This window comes from Notolepis coatsorum, assembly GCF_963971535.1.
Source record: "Notolepis coatsorum genome assembly, chromosome: 3".
In the NCBI taxonomy this organism is placed as follows: Eukaryota; Metazoa; Chordata; class Actinopteri; order Aulopiformes; family Paralepididae; genus Notolepis; species Notolepis coatsorum.
The window spans coordinates 13,919,230-13,946,195 of NC_140167.1; the positions used below are offsets into that span (position 1 = coordinate 13,919,230).

General features: G+C 46.4%; 1 protein-coding gene across 1 annotated transcript; it reads left to right on the forward strand.

The window, feature by feature from the left end:
- Positions 1 to 2,271: 2,271 nt before the first annotated feature.
- Positions 2,272 to 20,861, forward strand: LOC311225694 (BRD4-interacting chromatin-remodeling complex-associated protein; the record flags this gene model as incomplete). The annotated part of the gene is made up of 12 exons (XM_084311092.1): positions 2,272 to 2,312; positions 4,505 to 4,547; positions 4,839 to 4,904; positions 5,490 to 7,061; positions 8,231 to 8,461; positions 9,164 to 9,713; positions 10,064 to 10,206; positions 10,932 to 10,993; positions 12,124 to 12,272; positions 14,746 to 14,840; positions 17,319 to 17,421; positions 20,116 to 20,861. 12 exons carry the CDS (start codon positions 2,272 to 2,274, stop codon positions 20,859 to 20,861), a joined length of 3,801 nt encoding a protein of 1,266 aa, XP_084167218.1.
- Positions 20,862 to 26,966: the final 6,105 nt, after the last annotated feature.

A 26,966-nucleotide genomic window follows, 5' to 3' on the forward strand; every position in this document is an offset into this window, starting at 1 on the left:
ACGTGGCGTGGGTGAAAGGCACTTAACCAAGAGCGGGGCTATCTGAAGGGTCCCTGTCTACTCGACTAACCGCAGCGTACACTAACACTACACGCATCCCTATCTACTCGACTAACCGCACGCCTGCATGGGGAGCAGCGCACACGAGCACCCCGTCCCCTCCTCGGAGGGGTATCTGCAGCTGAGACACATCGCTCCTCGCGACTATCCTCCACCTTTGTGTTCTGATCGCCTCCCAGTCTGTTTCTCACACCCAGCCCCCCCCCCCCCTGCCAGCCCCCCTCCACCCGTTAGCATCTGAAAAGACCACTGAGTGAGAATCGATGGCGCAGAGGCTTGATGCTTGACAGGACAATAAAAACCACAAAGGGGTGAGTTTTTTTTGTGTATCTGTTGTGTGTTGAATTGCGGAATTACTCTTATAATGGCAGAACGGGGGGGACGGCTTTGGGGAGGAGGATGGTGTATCATATTTATACACAGACGTCTTTTGTGTTTCTGGCTGCGATCATATGATTTACAGGAGGAGGCGTCAGCTCCAGCGGTCCCCCTCTGTATAAAGAAAAATAAATAAAAATACAAGGGAGTACCAGCAGCCCCCCCCCCTCCCATCCAGCAGTGTTTGGATGTAACATAACATAACATTTTTTATTTATTTTTTAGATAAACACACGTTCACCTTACGTAACCTATATGCGGGGGGCGAGGGGACATCGTCCTGTTATTGTAGGAGAAGCTCCACGTTTGGATGATGCTGTGGGTCGTTTTGCCTGTTTCACTGGGCGCTGCTGCTGCGGTACCCAGAGAGAGAGGGGCTGCGAGGCTGTTGTTAATGCGGTGGTCGTGTTGTAAACAAAAAAGATATGTCAATGGAATCGGTGGAGGAGGAGGTTTTGATTTTTTTTTTTTTAGCTAAGGGACCTCCCCTGGAAATTGAGCTGGTAATATTATTATAATTGGCTGCACTGTATAGTGAGCGCCTCGCCTCCACACATTCCCCTTTACTCCAGGCATCCATGAGGTGAGGCACAGGGGGTAGCCATCTATTTACAACTGAGCCTTCCTTCCAGATCACCTAGTGTCTGTAGCTATTGATAGCCACAACAATAATAATAACACCCAATGATAAATCCCCTGCTCTCTGGCGTAATCGGGTACAGCGAAAAAAACAACAACATTATTGATAATAGTATTTATGATGAAAGACTGTCTTCTCCCCGAGGCTTTGTAATTGGAGACTGTTCTTCCTTTTCGTATAGCCCGCCCGTGGAAACAAATGCAGTGGGGAAAAACTGCGAATCAAAAGCATTGATCTTCTGTCTCGCTAAACTGCAATGGAAATGTGTTTTTTGTTTTTTGGGGGGGCTTCTTCTTGTGATAACCTTAAATGACCTCGCAGCAGCACATGAGACCGTCTCCCCGGCCCCCCGCCCGCTGTTGGCCCCCCAGCCCCACACTGTGAGAGACACAGCAGCGATGCCCCAGCGGCACGACGCAGAGGCTTCATCCCCGACGACCCGCGCCGCCGCCGCCGCCGGCCTGGCGCCCGTCCTGCTGCCCCTGCAGACCGCCGGACCCGGCCGCCGGAGCTTCCCATGAGGCCGCCGCGAGAACTCAGCCCGACCGCTCTGTATGGGGGCCCCCTTCACATGAAGTAGGTCCATGTGTTCCAGCCCCCACCCACCAGACACACTCAAACTAAAACCCTTTCAGTCACTGATTGTGTTCATAGATGCTTGTGATAGATGATGATGATGATGATAGTGGATCGATATTTAACCCGTTCACTACCCACACTACAGAAGGTCAATTAACCCTTTCACTACTAGTGTGCTAGTGAAAGGGTTAACCTTCTGTAGGGTGGCGGTGGTGAAAGGGTTAACCCTTTGTCGCGTGTGACAGTGCAAGGGTTAACCTTCTGTATTGTCGCAGTGAAAGGGTTAACCGTTTGGTAGTGTGGTAGAGACCCTGATGTAAACAAGACGAAAGTCTTTCTCTGGTCTGCATCCCCTTAACAATTGTGTGTATTGAGCCGTACTGTATTGTACCCCATTCTGCAATCTGTTAATAAAGTTTTCAATCAATCAATCAGTGAAAGGGTTAACAGGGCGAATCGTCGTTTTTCTATATGTGCATTTTAACCTTAACATCCATAGTTAACGCGCTATATAGCGGCCGTGTGACAAAAACAATATCTCCCACACACACCGCCTCAAATTGGCCCCTGGTTGCATCATCTCACTCCGTCTTCCTCTCTGTCCCACAGTTGACATGGAGGATGAAGATGGGACCTGTCTGCTTGATGTTTTGTGGTGAGTCATATTCCTCCTATCAGGGGACAATATATCAGTGTGTTGTTATGCCGCGCCATCAGTGCAAAGCGGTCAGCGGGCAGAGAGAGGATACACGGTCACTCCTCCGCTGCATAAAGTGAGCAGGACGCAGACGAGAAAAGACATTGAAAACGCAGCCGTTCAGTCACAGGCTCTGAGGATGGTATGTGTTATTAACCCTTTCACTGCCACACTACAGAAGGTTAACCTTTCAAAGGGTTGGTTAACCTACTGTAGTGTGTGGTAGTGAAAGGGTTAACCCTTTGTCGTGTGGCAGTGAAAGGGTTAACCTTCTGTATTGTCGCGGTGAAAGGGTTAAAGAAGAAGGGAAGAAGTCCACCATCATCCCTGTACCCAAAAAATCTACGCCCGCTTGCCTCAACGACTACTGCCCTGTAGCCCTCACCTCCATAGCCATGAAGTGCTTTGAGAAGCTAGTGAAGGGCTACATCTGCTCCTCCCTCCCCATCAACCTGGACCCTCTGCAATTTGCATATCGCCCCAACAGGTCCACGGAGGACGCCATAGCCCATGTGCTGCACACAGCAGCATCACACCTGGACAAGAGGCAGGGGAACTATGTGAGAATGCTGTTCATCGACTACAGCTCAGCATTCAATACCATAGTCCCCTCCAAACTCATAGTCAAGCTCAGGGACCTGGGCTTGAACTATGACCTCTGCCAGTGGGTCTTGGACTTCCTGACGGGCAGACCCCAGGTGGTAAGAGCCGGCAACTGCACCTCCTCATCCATCACGCTCAACATAGGGGCCCCCCAGGGCTGTGTTCTGAGCCCCCTCCTCTACTCCCTGTACACACATGACTGCGTAGCACAGCGGAACAACAACACCATCATCAAATTTGCTGATGACACAGTAGTGGTGGGCCTGATCTCTGCCAACGACGAAAGGGCCTACCTGGAAGAGGTAGAGAACCTGTCACAGTGGTGTCAGGAGAACTGCCTCTCCCTGAACGTCAGCAAAACAAAAGAGATGATTGTGGACTTCAGGAGGTCGGGGGTCAAGGACTACAGCCCCCTCAGCATCGACGGGGCACCGGTTGAGAGAGTGAACAGTTTCAAGTACCTCGGAGCCCACATATCCGAGGACTTGACATGGACCACACACATTGACAGTGTTGTGAAGAAGGCACGACAACGCCTCTACTTCCTCAGGCGCCTAAGGAAGTTCCAAGTCAGTCAGAAGATCCTTAGGAACTTCTACTCATGTACAATAGAGAGCATCCTGACCGGCAACATCACCTCCTGGTTTGGGAATAGCACTGCACAAGACCGTAGCAGACTACAAAGAGTGACACGTTCAGCCGAACGCACAATTGGAGGGGGGCTTCCCACCCTCCAGAACATTTACAACAAGCGGTGCAAGGGGAAGGCTAAGAGAATTATTAAGGACTCGAGCCACCCGAACAACTGCCTCTTTGAACTGCTGCGGTCAGGCAAGCGATACCGGAGTCTTAAGGCGAGCACAGAAAGACTCAGAAGAAGCTTCTATCCCCAGGCCATCAGGCTGCTAAACGAACAATAAACACTATGCAACAACCATCAAATGCACACAGCACACACACCCACACGCACACACTCACTCAAACAAACAACACACTGCAGCACCCACTCTCCACACTTTAGATCACACAAACACACTTTACACTTTATATTTATTGATAAAGGATTTGCACTACAACTCGTACACCTACTGTGAATTGTACCTAAATTGCACCTCGTCCCATTTCTGCCTTGCACTATATAGTATTGTATATTAGTACACTGCACAGTATTGTATATTGTATGGTAACTACGTCTATTCTGCATCGAACATTGTACATATGTCTAAACTGAACACTGTGACCTCATTTTTTTACTTCTAATTTTACTATGTTATTTTATTTCATACTTATCTTGTCTTGCACAGTCTCTGGAGCGTAACAGTAAGAAGCATTTTGTATAAAAGTATTCTGTACTTCTGTATGACAAATATTAAAGAAACTTGAAACTTGAAACTTAACCCTTTGGTGGTAGTGTGGTAGCGAAAGGGTTGAAACAAGCTGTGAGGCTGTGTTCTAATCCTGCCCGACCTCCTCTCTCTCTCTCTCTCTCTCTCTCTCTCTCTCTCTCTCTCTCTCTCTCTCTCTCTCTCTCTCTCTCTCTCTTCCAGTGACCCCCAAGCCCTGAACGACTTCCTCCATGGGACCAATGAGGTAACAATACAGTCTAGAAAAAAATAAATAATAATAATAATAAACACAATAAAGAACAGGACTTCAGAAAATAGGATCAATAGTGTAAATGAGACACTGGAGCATGAAACATTTCCCGGCACAATCTCACCTCCGCCGGGGGGTGGGGAGAGGGGGAGAAGAGCCGGCGGTGTGAAATAGAACCACAATGTGACGCCGCATGCATTAAAAAAAAAAGCCTTTCTAGCCGCCACACTACACGAGTGCCGGGCCCCCCAAAAAAACACTGAATCATTTCATCTCCACCACCAGCTGCAGACTGAAGACCTGCTCATTAGCTCCGCCTCCGGGGAGCCCTCCCTCTTCACAGACGCCCCGGTGAGTCTCCGGGTCCAGAGCCGGCAGCGGCATCGCGGCAGAACCCTCCTCTCTCTGGGTCTCTGTCTGCCTGTAAACTGCTGCTCTCCTACAACTCCTGCTGATTAGATCATCTTCCTCCCGTTACTGTCTGTCCTTCCCTCTCCCTCCCTCCCTCTCTCTCTCTCTCTCTCTCTCTCTCTCTCTCTCTCTCTCTCGCTCCACCCCCTTTATTCCCTCTGTCACACACACTCTCTCTCTCTCTCTCTGTCACACTCTCTCTCACCCCCTCTCTCTCTGTCACTCTCTCTCTCCGTCCCATTTTATTCCCTCTGTCACACTCTCTCTCTCTCTCTCTCTCTCTCTCTCTCTCTCTCTCTCTCTCTCTCTCTCTCTGTCCCATTTTATTCCCTCTGTTACACACACTCTCTCTCTCTCTCTCTCTCTCCGTCGCGTTTTATTCCCTCTGTCACACTCTCTCTCTCTCTCTCTCTCTCTCTCTCCCTCCCTCCCTCCCTCCCTCCCTCCCCCCTCCCTCCCTCTGTCCTGTTTTATTCTCTATGTCAGTCACACACTCTCCCTCTCCCTCTGTCCCTCTCTCTTCAGAGTCCCGTCTCTCTGCTGGGAGATGACAGGAACTCCCCAGACACTCCTCCACCGGGGTGCGTGGATCTGTCCTTCCTGGAGGAGGCCCTCCTGTCGTCCCCGGAGGGAGGAGAGGAGGAGGAGGACCCGCAGGTGGCACAGGGAGGGCCCGTGCGGGCAGGATGTGGGGAAGAGGAGGGGGAAACGGCGGAAGAGCGGGTGGAGGAGGAGGAGGAGGAGGAGGAAGAGGAGGTGGCATGCGACATCCTCCAGCAGAGTCTCCAGGAGGCCGACATCACGGAGCACACCCTGGCTCTGGAGGCGGGCCTGGCCCCGCCCGGCGACAGCCTGTCCCTCTACTCCCCCGCGCCCCCGCTCCTCTCGCAGCCGCCGACCATACCATTCCCCCTCAAGTCAGTGACCTTCCCCGTTGCCCCTGCCTTTCCCCGGGACACCCAGGCGGCGGTGGAGCCCCCCCAGCCCTCCCTGCTGGCCGTGGGGCCCGGCTGCCCCTCTCTCAAGCCCGCCGCCCCGCCCCAGCTCATGGGGCTCCTGCCTGGGAACGTGTTCCCCGCTTCTTCCCCCGACGCCTCCTTCTCGCTGGGCTCTGCCCAGGGGTCCAGTATGATCATTCACAAGGCCATTCCCGGTGGTGTGACCGCCCGTCCCCTCATGGGCCAAACCCTGAGAGCGGCGCCAGGCCTCCTGCTGCAGCGTGGTCCCCTGCCCATCCAGCCCAAGCTGCCCATCAGCATTCAACCCAGACTGGTCCAAATTAGCCCCAAGCCTGCCGGACAAAAACACCCCCCGGGTCTTACTTTCCTCCCCGGGACCGCTTCGCCAAATATTCTACTGTCCTCCGCTTCGGGTCCAAAGCCTCCGCCTCCGCAGCCCCAGCTGGCCCAGCAGCTCCCCAAGCCCCTCAGCCTGCAGCTGGTCAACCAGGGTGGCTCTTTCTTGCTTCAGCCTCAGGGACTGTTTCAAGGCCAGAACCAGTTCCTCCTTCCAGGCCAGTGTCCCGTTACCATCTCCCAGCCCCCCGGCCACCACCACGGGCCCTCCGTCCACAGCGTAGCCCCCTCCGCCGGGCAGCTGGTGGACGGCTCTCAGATCCTCACCGTGCCCCACAGGCAGCTCAACTTCAGCCCCGTCTTCACCACCCCTACGGGGCAGCTAGCGCTCCGCCAGGCCACCATGCTATCGGGACCTTTACAGCTACAGTCGGCGTCCCCCACCGTCTTCCAGATGCCGTACGCCGCCGCGGGGGGCCAGGGGCAGCTGGCCGGAGCGTACGCCCCGGGGGGCCACCAGGGGGGGGGTCAGCGCGCCACTCTGGTCCACAGCCCCGCGCTGGGGAGCCACATCACCTTCAGCATCAACAGCTCTGGGGTGCTGCCCCCGGATCTGACTTCCATCTCCATCGTGAACGGCCTCCCCTTCGCCTCCCAGGCGGCCCCGGGCCCCCAGGCGGGGGGCATGGCGGAGGGACAGCTGAACCTACAGCAGGCTTCGGTGGTCCTGCTGCCGCCCCCCGAGAGGACCGTCCCCGAGGAGAGGGGCGGCTCAGACGATACCTTCCGGCAGCTTCCGCAGGTGAGGCGGCGTGGCTTCTCAGGGCCTCTGGGGGTCAGCGGGCCAGAGATAGATCTGTTCCTGTTTACACTAGTGAGAGGAAATCTCCCTTCGGTTAAATATAGATTCTAAGTGAAAAGCTAAATTTGTATAAAGGTATAATGGGATGTATGTAGTGGTTCTGTATAGCTCCACGGACAGAGCGTGACACTGACACGGCCATCGTTTGGGCTTTGTTTCACTCTTGGACGTTTGCAGGTACTGGGGGTTACCCATACTGACTGTGGAGGAAGTAGGAACTCATGGTACTATAAGCCATGTTTTGTAATATGTCATATTTGAAATCTACCGAATCCAATAGATTCTTAAATGCTGTGCATTTACATTTACATTTACATTTACATTTAGTCATTTAACTCAGTGGTTCCCAAAGTCGGGGTCGCGACCCAAAGGTGGGCCGCGAGCAGCCACGGGAGGGCCGCGAGATGATTTAAAAAAAAAATTAAATAAAAAAAATCCAAAACATTTCTTTTTTTCTTTCTTTTTTTTGTCATGCCACTGAACTTAGAAGCAGGCCAGGACAGTGTTTCTAGTTGTATTCTAAAATTCTATTCTAAAATGTGACTATATGGTTTTATATTAACTTAATAAATAAACAAAAACGAAAAATCTACTTATTTCAACGAACATTTCAAACTAAATAACACATTATGCACATAAAACGCTGAAAACAACCGAAGCAACAATAGTATTTTAATGAGGCTATTATTATTATCATTATTATTTTGCAACAAGTTAGCCCTCTCATAAATAGCACATATAAATGAATAACTAACTTGAACTAACTTTTCTGGGTCCCGGCTTGAAAAGTTTGGGAACCCCTGATTTAACTGACGCTTTTATCCACAGCGACTCACAAGTTCTGCAGGAAGGGTACAACTCTTTCAGCTGAGTAACAACGTTCATCACACAGTGTTGAAACCTGGGTGCTGCCGTGTTGAGTGCATAGTAGTAGAGACATATTACTAGTACAGTAGGTAGTAATATAGACAAGGAAGATGAATGTTAGTAGAAGACGGTAAGAAGGTTACATTTACATTTAGTCATTTAGTTAGTAGTTGTGCAGCTGTGGAGCCTGTTCAACAGATGCTCAGAGAAGCGCCCGCCCGTCTGTCTGTCTGTCCCCGTAGGCCTACAGACACGTCCTCCAGCGCGTCTCCGTGCATCCCGCCGCTCCGGAGCTCCAGTCCCCCTCTCCCCCCGTGGTGACCGTCCTGCAGGCCCCTCCGCCAGAAGCCTCCCTGGTCCCCGAGCCGGAGCTCCCCAAGCTCCTGATGGCCCCGACGGACATGACCCAGGTGGTGGAGGAGGTGACGCACTCCATGGCACAGAGCCAGGCCTTCATGCAGCATCTACAACAGGTCAGCAGCAACGACACCAGGCTGCGCTGAGCGGTTTCATGCTCAAGTGGGAACACGGGTCAATTCACTTGAGTCAATCGAGGTCGATCAATATTTTGTGAGCAGGAACAACTCTCCCTCCAGGATAGGAATCAGGAAAAATTCTAATCTGATATTATCAAGTCTGGCATTTTCCATTGTCATGAAAAGTATTCAATTCAGAATTCTCAATTTAAGGCATTGAAATGTATTAAAAAGTCCTACATTTCATTTGCACAGGTATTACATTTTTGGGGGGCAGCCCGGGTGTCGGGAGATTAAATAATATGAAATGTTTTTGTGGTGCATCTGGCGAGAGCTTGTATGGGTGCCAGTTCAGTGTCGCTATGTGTTTTTAATCTTAAAAAGTCTTAAATTGAACTTGTTGAAACCGGCAGATACCCTGGAATGAGAAGTACATTTTTTTGGACTGAAACGCTGAAAAAATTGTTTTGTTGCGCTTTTAATTTCTTAGTGATGCTCATGTAAAACAAATTGATTAACTTACATTGAAATGTCCCACTGCATAACACATATTTTAATACTGAAATCCAGTGGTATCCTCTTTCACGTTAATTTACTTCCACATGGTGCCGTACGTGTGCCGCCAACTTAAAAGACGAGGTATTGAGCACTGATATAACACCGTGTGTTTACCCTCTGCCTTCATCCTTCCTGCTCCAGCAAGCACTCAGTTCTCCCATCACAGCATCTGAAGTCCTGCTGGGAACTCTGCCCGTGGTGCCGCTGGAAGCCCTGGCCTCGCCCTCGCCCGCGGCCGACGAGGGTGAGGAGGCGCAGATGCGGGCGGACATCCTCTCCGCGATGGTGGCCCAGTGCGCGGCGGAGGTCTCTCAGCGGCTACACTCCGACCCGGAGGAGGACGCCGTCGTCGCCCTGCTCTGCTCCTCCCTGCCTCCCGCTCGGGACGCCGCGAGCACACAGCCGGCCGACTTCTCCCCACCGAGTGGGGCCCCGCTGGCTTCTCCCGGGCCGGAGAACGCGGTCCTCCCCACGGCCCAGGCCCAGGCCTCGGCCCCCCATCTCCTCGTCCCGCCACAGGCCCAGGGCCAGACGCTGGCGTACGGCAGTCCCTCCCCTCTGGCCGTCAGTGTCTCTGTGCCTCAGCAGCAGCAGCAGCAGCAGCAGCAGCAGCAGCAGGACCCTCTGGTTGTGTCTGCCAGTCTCTATAACGGAGGAGGCTACCCCGCTGTCCAACAGCACGCACCAAGCAGTGAGTGACGTCCTCAGAGAGAACCGGAGACCAATCCCAGCATGTCAAGATAAACACGTTGTTTTTGGATGTGATTGTAATCCTTGTCACCCTTTCTCCCTCGCATTTGCATTATTGCTATTGCCACCAACATTGTAATCATTACTATCATCATCATCATCATCCTCATGACTATTACCGTCATTATGATCATTTTCATCATCTTCTTCTTCTTCATCATCATCACTGTCCTCCTCCTTCTCGTTGCTATCATCACCATAATAATAATAATAATCATCATCATCATAATCTCCCTCACCACCACTACCATCATCATTGTGACATGATGATCAACATGTTATCATGAGCAGAGCCAACAGCTGCCTTGGCCATGGAGGGTATAGCGTTTACTCTTGATGTCCATCCACCCTCTCCTCCACCCCAGGACCTCCAGGCTTACGGGGAGAATGTTCAGTGGCCTCCCATCCAGGCACCCCAGCCGGCGGGCGTCAAGGTGAGACCGAGGGGCCGGTTGGAGCAACGTTTTGGTTCAGTTCACAGAATTCGGGAACTATTCCGTTCAAAATTACATTTATTTTTTTCTAAAGTGAATCTGTGGCAGAATAATTTTGAATTGATTCTCCATAATAAGCAGGGTTCGCACAAGGTCCTTGAAGTTCTTAAAGTGCTTGATTTTTTACCAAAAAAAGTCAAGGCCTGGAATTCCTTGAAAACAGCCAATTTCTTTTTAAACAAGGTGCTTAAAAAGTCATTGCAATTCAAATCAACCATTCGCATTGAAAGTTTTGTTCATCCATGACAAAATAATATTATTTCTTAACCTAAAGTATAACTAATAGTCGGAAATTGGTTTTAAGCCATAAATATTGGATCCACATTTTCTTTTATATATATAAAATAAACTGCATTTAAAAGTGCTTTTAAAATAAAAAAAATAATGCTTGGAAAAGTACTTTTTGCAATGTCTGTGGGAACCCTGAATAAGTCATCTAAAAATGTATTGCATTTTCAATTCACATTTTGAATTGAATAAGAAAATGAATTGACCCTAACCTTGAAACCTTGACACGACGACAACACACGTTCAAACGCTAGTGAAAATGTTGAGTGAAGTGAAAGTAAACCGATCACACCTTTATCTGTCGCCTCGGTTCACCTCACAACGTCCACCTCTCTGTTCTCATGGACCACGCTGTTTTGTCTCTGTCCCTGTCCCAGCTCTGGGGTCCCGCGGAGCTGCAGAGAGAGGAGCGGCTCAGCCCGGCGATGCGCAGGCACATGTAAGATGCAGAGCAGAGCGTTCAAGGTGCTTCAGTAGTGTTAGCCGGTGGGAAGTCGGCGGGGTATGTGTGTGTCCTGGTCGTTGTAAACTGCGACTCCTACTGGTCGGTCTGGGCGCCTGTTCAGCAGGGAGGGGATCCGGGGGAAATAACGTGAACCTCCGCACGTGTTACGTTCCCCCAGTGAAACTCCTCGGTGTCAGGTGAAAAGAAGCGGCTGGCGACTCCACATGTATCGGAGGAGGCATGTGGTAGTTCTACACCCTCCCCAGGCCGACAGTGGAGCAACGCGTGTAACGGCCAGGAAGGGAATTGGCATAACGACTAAATTGGGATGGGTGAGAAATACAGAAGAAATACCAAAAATAAAAATAGAATAAAAACCGCTGGCCTATGGGGCTTGGGAAGCTGATGGGAAGCTCAACTTGTGTCTGATTTCAGGGGCAGACAGCCATACGTACATGGTCATTCCCGTTTGACTGTGTGTGTTGACAGGCAGAGTTTTGGCTTAAAAGAGGGCTTAGAAGTCTTGCGTGTGGAGGCGGCTACGTGGCGTAGTGGGCAAGGCGCTCGCCACGAATGCGGAGACGCTGGGCTCGCCTGTTCGAGCCCAGCGCTCTACATTGCTTTTAGTTTAGCTGGTCGTTCATACTAATACACATTGGCCGTATTAGGGGGTGGGAAACTGATGGGTGGGGATCGGGCGTTGTGGACAGCGACTCCTACAGGTCGGTTGGTGCGCCTGCGCAGTAGAATCAGGAAGTGTCGGGGGCAGCGTGAGCCTCCCACGCGTTACTCCTCGCCACTGAGAGATCGAGCTGCGCAGGTGAAAAGATGCGACTGCTGTTACCTCAAGTACCGGAGGGGACTTGTGCTATGTATGACTTAGTCCACATTGCAGCCGGCTTGTGGGAGGCAAGAAACAGCGTTCGTGACAGGAGAGGGTTGAATTGGATGATACGAAATTGGGATGGGAGAAAATATAGAAAATGGGAGAAAAAGTGGATAAAAAAAAAAATCTTGCGTGTGGACATTTAGCCGTTTTTTCTCAATGCAAAACTGATGAGATGGCGTCCGGCGTCCCCACCCTTCACTTCCCGAGCGCTGTAGCCTTTTATTGTTCTCCTCAGGTTCCAGCAGCAGATATCGCTGGACCACGACGTGGTTCAGGACCCGGTGACCTGCTCCCCCTTCCCCAGCCTGGGGGACGCTGCCATGCGGCTGCTGCCATACCACACCTGTGTCGGTCACCTGCCCACTCAGGACGACTTCAATATAGGTAAACACGCTGCTATTTTTAACCGCTCGATTGACTCAGGACGACTTCAATATAGGTAAACAAGCTACTATTTGACCGTGACCCGGACCCCGGGAGAGACCGGAGGCACGTCAGTGAAGGTGTTGTAAAGATGTCATTTATTTCTTTATTTATTTTTATTTTTATGTACATTTTCTTTTCTTCTTTTCAATTATTTATATTTGTGTACGAGCTATTCTAATGGAGGTACCAATGAATGTACGTACTATTTCTGTATGAGAACAGTAAAAACAAAATCAAAGATGCTAAGAGAGAGAAAAGGGGAGGGGGGAGGGGGTATGTGGGTATATGTATAATCTTGTGGAGAAAAGGAATTAAGAATAACTGACGACAATGAAAACCTGAAATGTGTATTGTAAAACCCACTAAAAAATATTGTACTAAAAAAAAAAAAACAAGCTACTATTTTTAACCACTCGATTGACTCTCAAAGCCCCCCCCCCCCCCCCCCCCCCCCTCTGGGATCATCAATTATGATGGAAAATAGATACCAATTTAACTCAAAATACAGGCTCATTTTACTTAAGTGATTACAGACCTTACATACCATTTATAGATTCTAAATACATAAAAGAAATAACCTTGTGTTCATCTGTCACATACTGACACTGGGGGCGACAGTGGCTCGGAAGGTAGAGCAGTCATCTGGAGGTTCCCGGTTCGATTCCCGCTCCTACCGGGCAGCATGTCGATGTGTCCTTGAGCAAGACACTTAACCCAGGCTAATTGCTCCCGATGAGCAGGTTGGCACCTTGCATGGTTGCCTCCGCCGTCTGTGTGTGAATGGGTAAAATGTGAGGAACAAATTGTAAAGCGCTTTGGATAAAAGCGCTATATAAATGCAGCCATTTACCATTTATATAAATGCAGCTATTTACTAATAGTCCACGTTCTCATATTCCTTTCAATCCATTCAATGAAATAAACGGAAACAAAACCCGCAGTGGGTCTTTTAGATTAGAAGAGAAGAAGAAGTCTTTATTTGTCATGCAGCAACACACAGCCTCAAGGGCAGCCGGGAGCAGTCATGGGCTGCGGTGTGGGCCGCGCCCAGGGACCAATCCAAGTGCTCCCGTCTGTCTTCGTCAGGGACGCGTTCTGCTCTGTTCTGCATGTTTTTCCATTGGGTTTATCTCTAAACCCTTGTCTATACTACTATGCACTCAAGACCGTAGCACTCAAGTCCAACACTGTTTGACCGACAATCTTACTGACCCAGTGTTGTACCCTTCCTGCTGACTTGTTGTACAGAACTTGTCAGTCTCTTTGGATAAAAGCGTTCAGCTAAATGACTGAATATAAATGTCGACTTCAATTACTCCTCGGTTGACTCGCCTTAAGCTGTAAGGTCCCCCAATTGGGGGACCCTGCTGTTTTTATCATAAATCAATCAATACAGACCGTATTAATTAATGTTGTGTTTCTTTTTCAAATGTAGCCAAGAGTAAAGACCTTAACCCTATCAAAACAGCAGTCAAAGTGTATATTTTCAGCACTACGTTTGTTTACCGATGTTTTTAAGATTTTCAGAAAATAAGAATTTATCTGAAGAAAATGCTAATTCTATTTCTCTTTTATCGTAAAACCGTGAGGAAATGACTAAATCCAGATTTAACACTGCCATTGGAAAGAGGAGCCTTTTCCCTATCCATAGATGTATGATTTGGCCATAATAAGGTAATTTATAGTTCATAATTCAATTTTGAATGTATAATTCAAATGGGTTATCATTTATTACTGTATCTACAAATCCTTCTGTTTAATCATCTTCTCTTTATTAATTTGCTTAGATTTATTTTTACACTTGATCTCAAGAAGGTGCTGAATGAGCTCAGTGAGCGAGGTCGGATGCGGCACAATTATAACATGGTGTTATTCACCGCCAAAGATGCAAAAACAAATCATAATTTATATTCTCCTTTGTTTCATCACAATTTACTCAAGCCTAAATGGTAAATGGCTGCATTTTTATATAGTGTTTTATCCAAAGCGCTTTACAATTAGTTGTTCCTCACATTCTTACCCATTCACTCACACACCGACGGCGGAGGCAACCATGCAAGGTGCCAACCTGCTCATCGGGAGCAATTAGGGGTCAAGTGTCTTGCTCAAGGACACATCGACACGTTGCCCGGGAGGAGCAGGAATCGAACCGAGAATCTCCGGATTGCCAGACGACTGCTCTACCTCCCAAGCCACTGTCGCCCCAACTAGACACAATATTTCTGACACCGGGAATACATACCCCCCAGGTCCCTAGATGTTCCTAGATAAGAACATGCAAATTGACCTTGTAGAATTGGAGCAATCTTCCATTTATTTGGGCAAGTACCTTTAGGCGAAATCTCTGAAAATAGGGCTACAGCTTAACAGGTTAAAGCTCTGCGGGGACTAGGGCTCTGAGTCGTGACAATCCCCTCTCCGTCCTGAACAGTGGACCAGGAGTTTGACACCGTGTCAGGGTTCCTGCTGAGCCGCACCAAGGACATGGTCAACAAATACAGGCAGCTATTGATCGCAGAAGCCCAGGTGAGAGACGTCTGAGCCGCTTCCCTTCTCCGTCAACATGCTGTGTTCTTGCCGCACGCCAGGCCTCTAGGAAGAGTTCTTTACGCTTATGAAATGTATCGTTCCCTCCATGGCTTTTTATCTCATGTACAATAAACTAGTAGACCTTCGACAATATGTCCACTTTGCCCGTCACATGCAACATTTTACTGGGTAGATGAGTGTTGCCGATATTGCCATATGGTGGTGCTAGAGGAATGATCACGGGGTCACCAAGATTCCTCTTCCTCTTGGGGTCATGAATTTGCACAGCAATTTCCATGGCAATCCGGCCATTGCTTCCTCACATAAACCTGTACCTCTTGCCATGGTAATAAATACAATTTTCTAGAGACTTGTTGGTGTGCAGCAAGAATCGAAACTTTGTAACAGGGATTTGCACTTAGCACCCTATAGAAAAATATGTTTAAGTCGTGCAGGGGTTAATTAACCCTTATGCTGTCAGGAATGTCTATGTCTCTTCTAATAAAATAAGGGTTTATTAAAATTCTAAAAGATGTGAAATCTTCTGCCAGGAAGAGGATCTGAGTGACAGCGTATCCATATATAATATAAAGAATTGATTAGTGGTTCTCAAACGGTGGTACGCGTACCACTGGTGGTACTTGGTGGTACTTAAGAAAAAGAAAAAAAAAGAAAATTAAATAATTATAATTTCTTTTTTTTGTGTGCAGTCAGGCCACTGAACTTAGAAGCAGGCCAGTGTTTCTAGTTGCGGCGGCGCGATAGTTAGATAACCTAAGTGGGGAACAACCAGGAGATCACTGTGACAGAGAGTAATGCAGTCTAAACAGTCATAAATCTTTTAATCAACCTCAGCCCTGATCATAACCATTTTGATTTTTAGATTTTTTTGTAATGTCAGATAAAAAATGAAATACTCCCACTTTTCTGAAAAGAGTTGTTGTTAAATCTGACATTACAAAAACAAAAAATCCATCAAAATCTGTGTTGTTGCTAATCATTGACACATGCCTAGCCTGTAATAATCCCCCCCAGAAAAATTTACTTTGCCTTTGATATATTGAAAATATTTAACTTTTTGTGTTTTTTTTTAATAATAATTTGTGATGCCATCACACAAACTGGCATTTAAAGGGTAAAATTTCAAAAATCCCTGCACCAGAATGCAGGAAATTAAGTCTTTGTAACTAAATAATTCCTGGTGGGGGACCCCCACTTAGAAAGTAGCCTGACTGGGGCTATATTTCACACTATATTTCCCAGCCTGAATTATTTCCCCAGTCCGGCCCTGCTTATGTGAGTTGTCAATGGACAACAACATGATGTGTGTGTGTGTGTGTGTGTGTGTATGTGTGTGTGTGAGAGAGAGTGTGAGAGAGAGAGAATGAAGGACAATTGCTTGCTGTGTGTGAGAGAGAGAGAGAGAGAATTAAGTACATTTGCTGAAATACAGTTGTTCTTAATTTTCTCACTTGCTATGTGAGAATGTTAGTTATTATGTTCTCAATGCCCCTTGCATTGTATGAGTTGTGTGGAAGAGTTTGCTAGTTCTAGTGCTACCCCTTTGTACATTGTGGCTGTGTCTTACAAAAGTTAACAATAAATAATGGTATTAGGAATACATTTGCCTCCTGCGTGAACTGTGCATAGCTGAATAGACTGTATTTTAACGTCGGCCATATGATGGTACTTGGAGAGCCAGCTACGTTCTCAGGTGGTACTTGGTGTAAAAAGGTTGAGAACCACTGGAATGAACGCTGTCGTATTGTCATTGTGAGGACAATTGCAGTTTCAGCTCGTGACTTCTGTCACAACTTTCAAACTGATCAAACTGAAGAGTAACTGTTAGAAATGTTGGCCAAAAAACACCTCCCCTGGTGTTTTAAGCTAGGCTAGCTGATCCGTATCCACTTCCATTAATTTGTGCTAAGTTAGGCTAGCTTGCAGCCGGATAGCTTTCTACTGAACGCACAGAGAAAATCAGAATCAGAAAGGTCTTTATTGCCAAGTAGTTTACACATACAAGGTAGAATAAAGTCAAATGGAATATAAACTAAATCAAAATAGAAGCACAATAGCACAAATAAAATAGGCCAGGGCTGTGGTCATGTATATACACTAATTAGAATAAAAATAACAATACAGTGGGATGGAATATTTAACAGGGCTGTGCAATTAACCAGTAATGTGCAAAAGGTATGAACAGTGAAGTAAGAACAAATATGAAGAGTTTTGATTTGTAATTGGTATCTCATCTTCTTGTCTGACTCCGGAGAAGACGGCAAGCGAATTTCCCATAACGTGGGCTGTGTTCCTTTTAACCCTTTCACTACCACACTGTAGTGAAAGGGTTACCTTCTGTAGTGTGGTTGTGAAAAGGGTTAACCCTTTGTCGCGTGGCATTGAAAGGGTTAATAATTTGGTAGTGTGGTAGTGAAAGGGTTAACCTTTGTGTGCGTTCACGGTTTTCCGCAGCAGGACAGCCCGTCGGCGGAGATGGTGATGCTGGAGCGTCTGTTCCTCCAGGCGGAGAGGTTTGCTCTGGGGGAGGACAGGCGGAGAGCGCGCAGAGAACCAGGTCAGTGAAGCGGCAGGTTTACCCCGGTAGACGCAGGATTTTGGCCAGATTCACACTCACTGTACTTGTGCAAAATGAAACGAGGAAATTGGAGTGAAAATCCCACGGGACGGTCTTTTTTTCGAGGCTGTCTGTCTCGGAGCACCAGCATCTTTTGTTGCTCCACCCTCCACACGTCTCAATACTAAATCGTGGGGGGGGGGGGTTCAGAGATTTAGTCTAAAGTAGAACACCCGAGCACACGGATTTAAAGCTCCACTTGCACAACCTGAAAGTAGGCACTTCCGACTGACTTCCGGTTGCCAATGGTACTTCCTGTCCCATCCAAATACATTGGTTTTAGCTACTTTTCTCCCCTTATTTAAACAACGTTGTCATCACAGAGAGGCAATGAAACGTTTGTATTATTATAGTATAGAATGTATTTAATAAGCAAACGTTTGTCAGCAGGGTTTTTGGGCTGTATTTCATGTAAAAACGTTCACTGTTAGTTTACTTGCTCACGCTAATTAAGGCTAATGCTGGCTAACAGAAGCTAGCGCAAGAAACGACGCCGCAAAGTATTGTTTATAGTGCATTTCTTGCCACCTTATAGCATTTTTACATTTGTATGACAGTCTATAATGCTCCCGTGAGGTTTTTCCGGACGTTTTGGTAATGATTTTCACTATAAAATCATATTTCTAAATGACAGGAAGTTGATGAAAACTGGCCGGAATAGCTTTGAGCTAACGATCTTTGCCGATGCATTGCAAGAAACGACGCCGCAAAGTATTGTTTATAGTGCATTTCTTGCCACCTTATAGCATTTGTACATTTGTATGACAGTCTATAATGCTCCCGTGAGGTTTTTCCGGACGTTGTGGTAATGATTTTCACTATAAAATCATATTTCTAAATGACAGGAAGTTGATGAAAACTGGCCAGAATAGCTTTGAGCTAACGATCTTTGCCGATGCATTCCATTCTAAACGTAACGTTAGTTGTTCAAAACATTACCCGTCTATATAATTTGTTCCTCAACGTTATATAGACGGGGAATGTTTTGTAAACTAACTGCAGCCTGCTACAGTTAGAAGCTAACGTTAGCCAGCAAGCTGCAGCTTGCTACAGTTAGAAGCTAACGTTAGCCAGCAAGCTGCAGCCTGCTACAGTTAGAAGCTAACGTTAGCCAGCAAGCTGCAGCCTGCTACAGTTAGAAGCTAACGTTAGCCAGCAAGCTGCAGCCTGCTACAGTTAGAAGCTAACGTTAGCCAGCAAGCTGCAGCCTGCTACAGTTAGAAGCTAATGTTGAGGCACAAATTATATAGACGGATGTTTTGAACAACTAACGTTACGTTTAGAATGGAACGTCCGGAAAAACCTCACGGGAGCATTATAGACTGTCATACAAATGTACAAATGCTATAAGGTGGCAAGAAATGCACTATAAACAATACTTTGCGGCGTCGTTTCTTGCGCTAGCTTCTGTTAGCCAGCATTAGCCTTAATTAGCGTGAGCAAGTAAACTAACAGTGAACGTTTTTACATGAAATACAGCCCAATTTCCTTGAGCCTATTAGTAATCCTTGAGACTGGGCACCGCCATTCCTTCTCTCTCCTTGGGTAGCTGCAGTCACAAATCTAATCCTTGGCTTATTTCCCTCCAAAATATCCCATTGTCTAAATTGGTTCTGTGGTACTGGTATGGGCAAAGAATGGTAGAGATACAACAACCTTGGCAATACGTTCATTTTGAAATTTTCAAACCTCGAGCTGAAGTCCAGGGGAGTACTGACCACCTTCCTAAATCCCATTTAATATTCTGATTGATCCGTGTATAGTTTGCGTTATATAATTTCTCCACCCTTTTTGTAATGTTTTGTAATACCCCTGAGTATTTAATCTTGTCCGAGTCCCATCTAACTCTTCGATCCCTATCATTGGTGTGTAGTTTAAAGCTAAAATCTGTGTCACGTTAAGTTTATACCCCGAATAGTGTCCATATTCTTCCAGTAGGTCCATTAGTGTCGGAAAGCTTGTGTCTGGTTGTTTCATATATACTATCACGTCATCTGCAAATAGAATTTGTGTTCAGATCCCCTATCTCCACCCCCCTGATTCCCTTGTTCTGCCTAATTATTTGAGCCAATGGTTTGATGAAGATGGCAAAGAGTGTCGGGACAAACAACAGCCCTGTCTGGTAGACCTCTCTAACCTGATCCAGTCTGTCAGGTTACCATTCACCTTGACCCTTTCCATTAGCTCATGGTACAATGATTTGATACATTTGACTGAGTCCTCATTAAACCCACATTTTTCTAAAACATTATATAGGTTGACCCAACTCACTGTCAAATGCCTTTTCTGCATCCAGGCTTTAACTAACAATGCACTTTCTCCCCTTCTCTGAATCTCCTACTATTTGAATTGTTTTCCTTATATTGTCCTGTGCCTGCCTCTCTCAGTCTGGTCCTCACCTATAATATCTGGCATAAATGTCTCAAATATCTTTGAAATGATTGAAGTATAAATCTTATAATCTACATTGAGTATGGATATTGGCCTAAAGCTACTACACTACATAGTTCCTTATCCTTGCCTTCTTTGAGAATTGTAGTGATGATGGCTTCTTTCCAGGAAGGGGGAATTATGCCCTCCTTCATATTGTATCTAATATCATGTTGTGTTTCATTTGCTTAAACGTGTTCACAGAGTCCTTCATGATGGCCCTGTGTGGTTCCTCGTCCGCCCCTCATAACGCCCACGCCTCCGGTCCGTCCCATCTGTGTTCATCCGCCAGCCCCTCGTCTCCGCCCGCCTGGACCCGGCTCTCCGACAGGCCCCCGGGGCTCAAGACCTACCGCTCCAGCACCCGAGGGGCCCTGCGCCTCACCATCAAGCAGGAGTCCGGCTCCCGCAAGGTGGTCCACAACTCCGCCTGTGACTCCGCCCACAAGCGGGACCACGCCGGTCAGCTGACCAACGGAGGCACCGCGGCCGCCGCGAGCGAGCGACACTCTCAGGGGTCCAACGGAGTCCCCCGACGTCCCCAGCGTAGCGAGGAGATCCCCAACGGGGTTCTGCTTCACAAAGCGGCCCACGACGAGGCCCTGCCCGAAGCGCAGGCGGCGCCGGAGTCGCGGAAGTACCTGAATCCCCTCTCTATGCCGGAGCCGTTGGCCGCCTGCTTCGAGTCGCCTCCCAGAGACGTCGTCGGCGGCGCTCCCAAACTGAAACGCTGCCGCCCGCAGCCCCCGCCCCCCCGGCCTGAGCCCCGCCCCAGCCCGCCCCCGCAGAGCCTCCAGGAGGACAGCGTGCTCAGTGACCACCTGCAGAGCGCCATCGACAGCATCCTGGAGTTGCAGCGCCTGCAGGGTCCAACTGCCACACAGCCCCGGGTGCCGCAGGGCCCCGCCCTCGACCAGGCCGTCGCCAGCATCCTGGGGGGACACCTGTGAGGTAACCTCCCCCCGCAGGGCCCCGCCCTCGACAGCATCCTGGGGGGACACACCTGTGAGGTAACCTCCCCCTGCAGGGCCCCGCCCTCGACAGCATCCTGGGGGGACACCTGTGAGGTAACCTCCCCCCGCAGGGCCCCGCCCTCGACAGCATCCTGGGGGGACACCTGTGAGGTAACCTCCCCCCGCAGGGCCCCGCCCTCGACAGCATCCTGGGGGGACACCTGTGAGGTAACCTCCCCTGACGGGGGTCCGTATTAAGATATGGACGTCTGTCAGTAGGCTGCGGGTTAACAGTGAAGTGGGACCTGAACGACACGAAGGGAGACGTACTTCATCTGAAAGCAGGAGCTTTTTGTCTTTGACCCCAGAAACCAAAACGGTAAAGACCTTGGGAATAAAAAGCGATTCATTTACCAGGTTTTTTCCGAGATCGCCCGCTTCCACATGATCTTGAATGTGTGTAAGAGGAGCGGGGAGGATGAGGAGAACGGGAAAAAAAAAGATTGAGGCACTAAAAAGAGATGCATACCAGACAGACGACAGCACTATCTATAGTCCGATAGATGTTAGATACTTCATTTTTGATGTACATGTTTGTGGGGGGGGGGGGACATCTATTTGAATAGCAGATATACCGTTTCAGTGGTAGTTTTTAACGTCATGCAGAGGTTTACGACACACTGGTGTTATCTTCATCAGCATATAGTATATTAAGTAATAGTGAGGAAGATGACTGGGCGAGCGGAGTTAGACTGAGATTATTCAATAGTTTTCTATAAGATTCCTTTCAAATGTGAAATCTTTTTCATTTGCTTAGTGCCAAGCTTCCAGGGTATTTATTTTGATAAGTATGTGCCAATTGTGTTTGAGCCGAGTTCGCATTGATCAAGTTGAGAAAGGCAGTAAGTTTGTATTTTTTGTGCCGCAAGTGTATGTATGAGTGAGTGAGTGAGTGTGTGTGTTGTACGTATGTGACGTTTCTTAATGTGACTCTGTCTGGGTGTGGAGGTCAGGTCGAGTGTGAGGTGACCAGACTGAGTTGCGTTGGTACTTTTTTTGCGAGAAAAAAAACATTGCTTTTCTGCAACTTGACGGTAAACATGAAAAACCTGAATCCATCGCAGCTTTTTGAATGAACCCCCCCCCCCCCAAAGAATTTGTGAATTTCATACATCCTGAAAACACCAGCAAACATCCATGTTGTTGTGTCTCTTTATCACAACCTGGAATCTTGTCCGTATCACAGCAGATATAAAAATACAAAAAAAATACAAGGGGTTAAAAAAAAAAGATAGACAGGCTTGTCAACACGTTGACGGTTCCACCCTTGTTTGTCACTCACGTGGGAGTCTTGACTGTGAAATGTTTCTAGTTTTCTGTCTGATTTCAAAGACAAGAATGGTTCTCATATGTATCATCAACATGCAAGCAATACTGAGGAGAGAGGGTTGTTAGGACTTGTAGTGGTGCAGTGAGTGTCCGTGTTTCTTTATTTTTTTTCCTCGTCTGTTGTGTTTTCCACTGTACAGACAGAGAACTCTCTACTGCATCGTCTAACAGCCTTTGACCAAAAACTAGAGTAATCAGCAGCTTCACAAAACCACATTTCTGAGGTTGTGTTTTATTTATTTTGTTGCATTTGGTTCGTAGCTGTATTTAACCGGTTGAGGATGTATTGTCGAGCAACATGATTTTGCAACTTTATGTTAATGTGACAATCTCTAGAGAGCGTGCATGAGTTAACCACACAGCTTTGCACAGCTGTACCCAGGAAGTGTGACGAGACTATGGGAGAACACAAAGATAGCTCTAATAAGCAGCGCCGGTGGGATGAAAGTGGAACAGCTCCCGTCTCCTAAGGTGGCGGGACGTTTGCAAAAGCGTTAAACGTTGATTTAATGTCAAAATGTCGAGAGCAGCTTTAACTTGCAAGAGAAGGTCCGATATTTACCCCAGTTTCTTTGGTAAAGAAAAAAGTTGCCACATTTGACCGAAACCTCTTCATCTCGTTGGGGTGAATGGGGGGCGGGGGGGATATTGACACACTCACTCACAATCAAATGTTGTTCCTCACATATCAGGACACAGCAGGAAGATATTACTTTTGTCTTATTAACGGTCTTGAAGATTGTCTTAAGAAAAACATTTAAGTAATATGTTTCTCTTGTGGCCTGATATGCGTCAAATGTGTCCACGGTATTAATTAATTAATTAATAAATAAAAGATGAAAGTTTGGTTTTCTCCTATGCAAGAATCCCATTGTCTCAACATACTTCCTCGGTCCGGCTGTGGGAAGGAGGACGTGGTTAATTTTGTTGGCACTCTTGTTTCTATGCGTGGGAAACGTGAATTTGATTCACGTGAAATGTTCACAACACATTAACTGTAAAGAGAGTTTCCAGAGAGGTCATAACACAACTATGAAGATGATTTGTATTGGTTTAGCAGCGTTCCCCCGCGATGACGTAGGAGAGGAAATGTTCTGTGTAAATGGAATTAATCTTGAAGGTTAATGTAAAAGCTACTGCTACTGATGTCTTTTAATGTGTGATATAAATAGGAAGAAAAAAAGTGCTTTAAAAAAGGTTTGCTTTTTGGAGATATGTAATGGGTCAAAAGGTTTAACTGCAAATTGGGGAATTCCGCTTAGGATATGCCTTATTCTAATGGAGTGTACCTTTAGGGAATTTGTTGGAAACTGCAAAGACAAATTTAGTGACGTTTTTAATATGAAAATGATCTGATGTCATTTAACAGTTTATTTTTTAATGTTGACCTGCCCCCCCCCCCCCTGTTTTTATAAAGACAGTACAGGCCTATACACATCAAAATGTCCTCCGCTGGAATGGACAAAAGGAGAAGTTCTTGTTATATGCAGTAATATATAGTGTTGGGACATTTGTTTAGAAACTCAACTGCAATGCAGGGGCGGAAGCACACTTCAAGGTTTTCAACCAGAAATATATCCCCGCCTACACCCCCCACCACCACCACCACCAGGAGCGTAGCTGGAGTTTGATTGATTGGCGTGCGTTCCGTCCACTCACAAGGAAGTTGAGCTTCGATGCAGTAAACGGCATAGATGTTTAACCCTTTCACTGCCACACGGCAGACGGTTAACCCTTTACTATCACACACGGTCGCCGTCGGTTGTGTGATAGTAAAGGGTTAACCTTCTGTCCTGTGGCAGTGAAAGGGTTAACCGGCTGTCGTGTGGCAGTGAAAGGGTTAACCTTCTGTGTGTTGTCGCAGTGAAATGGTTAACCGTTTTGGTAGTGTGGCAGTGAAAGGGTTCATTATCTATGGTAAACAGTATCCAAGTTGTGGTTCAGATCGAGAAGTGACATCATCACTCCTCGCCAGACTGCCAGACTTGAATGTAGCAACGTCATGTGCCATTATTACTTTTCATAACGTCTTCGGTGTGAAACACGGGCCGTTAGGAAACCCGTTCTCATTTCAATGTTGATAAGCAGTGGGGGAGAATGAGATTTCATCTGCATGTTGAGCCACCTTGCGTTGTTTATTTATTTATTTGTTTGTAATGTATTTTTCATGACTGAACTGTGAAACCCGGGGGAGCTCACGTTGTACAACTAATTCAACTTCAGATACAAGAAAACATTCGACTCGCAGATTGTTCTGATGCCAAAATCAAGAGGCCTTAATTCAGCAAAACTAGATTGTAAAAATGTCATTCCTGACAAAGTCCAACTAAAGACTCCTTTGACCTGAAAGTGATTCATATATGAAATGTTAAGAAAACCGCTTTTTGTACTCATTTTTACAGACTATTTATTAAACTGTGATTTTGTAAGAAATAAAAGCAAAATGAAAATGGTTTGTCAATTGTCATGTTTATATGCCACCCATTTAATAATTCACATTATGTAGATGAGCTTCTGCCCAGATATTTTCTGATATTTCCTTTATTATTTTTGTGGGCGTTTACATGTACCTATTCTAATTTATTTGTTGTAAATCGACAGCAAATATTTATTGTTTATAGTAATGTTACTGGAAGTTGAATAGTTTACTGTATTGGTCTTCTAATCCTGTGTGGGATGGGCCACTTATGTGGCATTATATTAGATTCAAAGGTATAGTCATACAGCACAAGTACAGTACAATGAAAATAAGTTGGCATCTAACCAGAGTGCAAGGTGACAGTAAAGTGCACAATATACAGTGTAACATGTGATTAACTGGAATTTAAATAAAGCTACTGAGAAAATATGCTAATCTGATGTATGTACAGCATTATTATGTACAGAGATACAAATATAAATACACTATGGTAGTAAGCCATACTATAGGCTAACGGTGCGCGTCTTCCTACTCCTACTGCATGCACAGAGAAGGTAATGTATCTTAACACTCCAACATTTTGGGAACCCTGGAGTTCGACAAGAAACACTGGAGTAGGAGTAGGAAGACGTTGGGAACTAGGCTAATGGAGGAACCTACTTCCAGTGACTGACGCTAAGCTAGGCTAACGGTGCGTGTCTTCCTACTCCTACTGCATGCACAGAGAAGAAAAAAAGGTATGTATCTTCTTGTCTAACTCCAGGGTAGATGGCAAATAAGCTAATTTCCCAAAATGTTTGAGTTTTCCTTTAACCAGTGTTTCTAAATTGGAAAAAATGTGTAGAAAATGATAGGCTATGTTAAAAATCTGTCAGTGTCCCATGTATCATTTATATGCAAATGAATGACGCCATCATCATCGATTCCGCAGGGTCCCTCATTTTCAATTGATCAAGACATTTATGACATACACAATATACAGATATAAAAAATCGAATCTAATCATCTAATCATGACATTTATGACATACTGCAGTACTGTTACATTTGTGACATACAAGATATGCAAATATACAGTACTGTTAAACAGAGATCCTAACAGTAAATATATACATACGAGGGGGAGGGAACTGTACATTAAGATAAGATATTCCTTTATTGATCGCCTTGGGGAAATTCGGGTGTCAAAGCAGCATGGGGGGGGGGGGGGGGGGGGGTACAGGGTGGGGGATGCATAGCTTCACAGTACAAATACAATATAGTAATATAAAATATAATAATAAATTATGAGGGGTGGGAGTTCTCCAGGGGATAACTCGTGGAACAGTCTGAATGTTGTTCTAAAGCAATGTCCAAACATGAGACAATTCAAACTGAATTATAAGGAAATGATTTCCACGAGGTACAGCGATGAGGAAGGGATTTGACATTCACAGGCGTTTACATTTTCATTTGATTTCTTTCATGTTTTACATACATCATATTTGTTTTGTAAGGTTTTAAATTAGTACACATTTGAGTAGTGTAAAAGGGGTAGTCGGGGCAATGGCAAGCCGAAAACGGTTGCAAGTGTTGCTAAATGCAGACAATGCTTGCTGCAATATTATATATTATGTAGGAGCGGTAATCTATGACAGCCTACTGCCGCAACATATTATATACAGTATACATTAACACTTTGGATGCCACGGGTCCCCGTCTCAAAACATGGTTGAATGCCAGCACCCACTTCAATGATAGCGTTGTGAACGCATAAACTATGTCTTAAATGTGTCTAATCTGGCCGTCGCTTATCAATGACTTGTTTGCAGTCAACATTGTCGAAACGGATTGTTTTTTTTAATCGGTTCATTTCCGTTTTATACCATTTTGAAAAACCTTTGTTTTCTTGAAGTTTCAGGAAAATATAAAGATTCTGTGATAAACGGCCTTTACTGGAATACACAAAAAACTGTCATTTTTCAGCCCATTTATGAATCGTTTGCAAATAAACACTAGATTATCGATAGTACATGTGTACTTATGCACGATAGAGAAGCGAGCTGAAAAATCTATTCTCATTTCCTGATCAGCACGCACACACACACATGGGGCAAAGATTGATGAATTCAAATCGCTAATAAAAAAAAAAGAAGACAAAAAAACGCTATATGTCGTCGCTGGCATTCAACGGTCGGCATGAATTAACGACATATAGCGTCGTTGGCACTCAAAGTGTTAACAAATTGTTCTAAATAAATAATGATAAATTATTTGAAGTTTGGAATTCTTTTTTTTGAGGTAGGTAGATAAAAA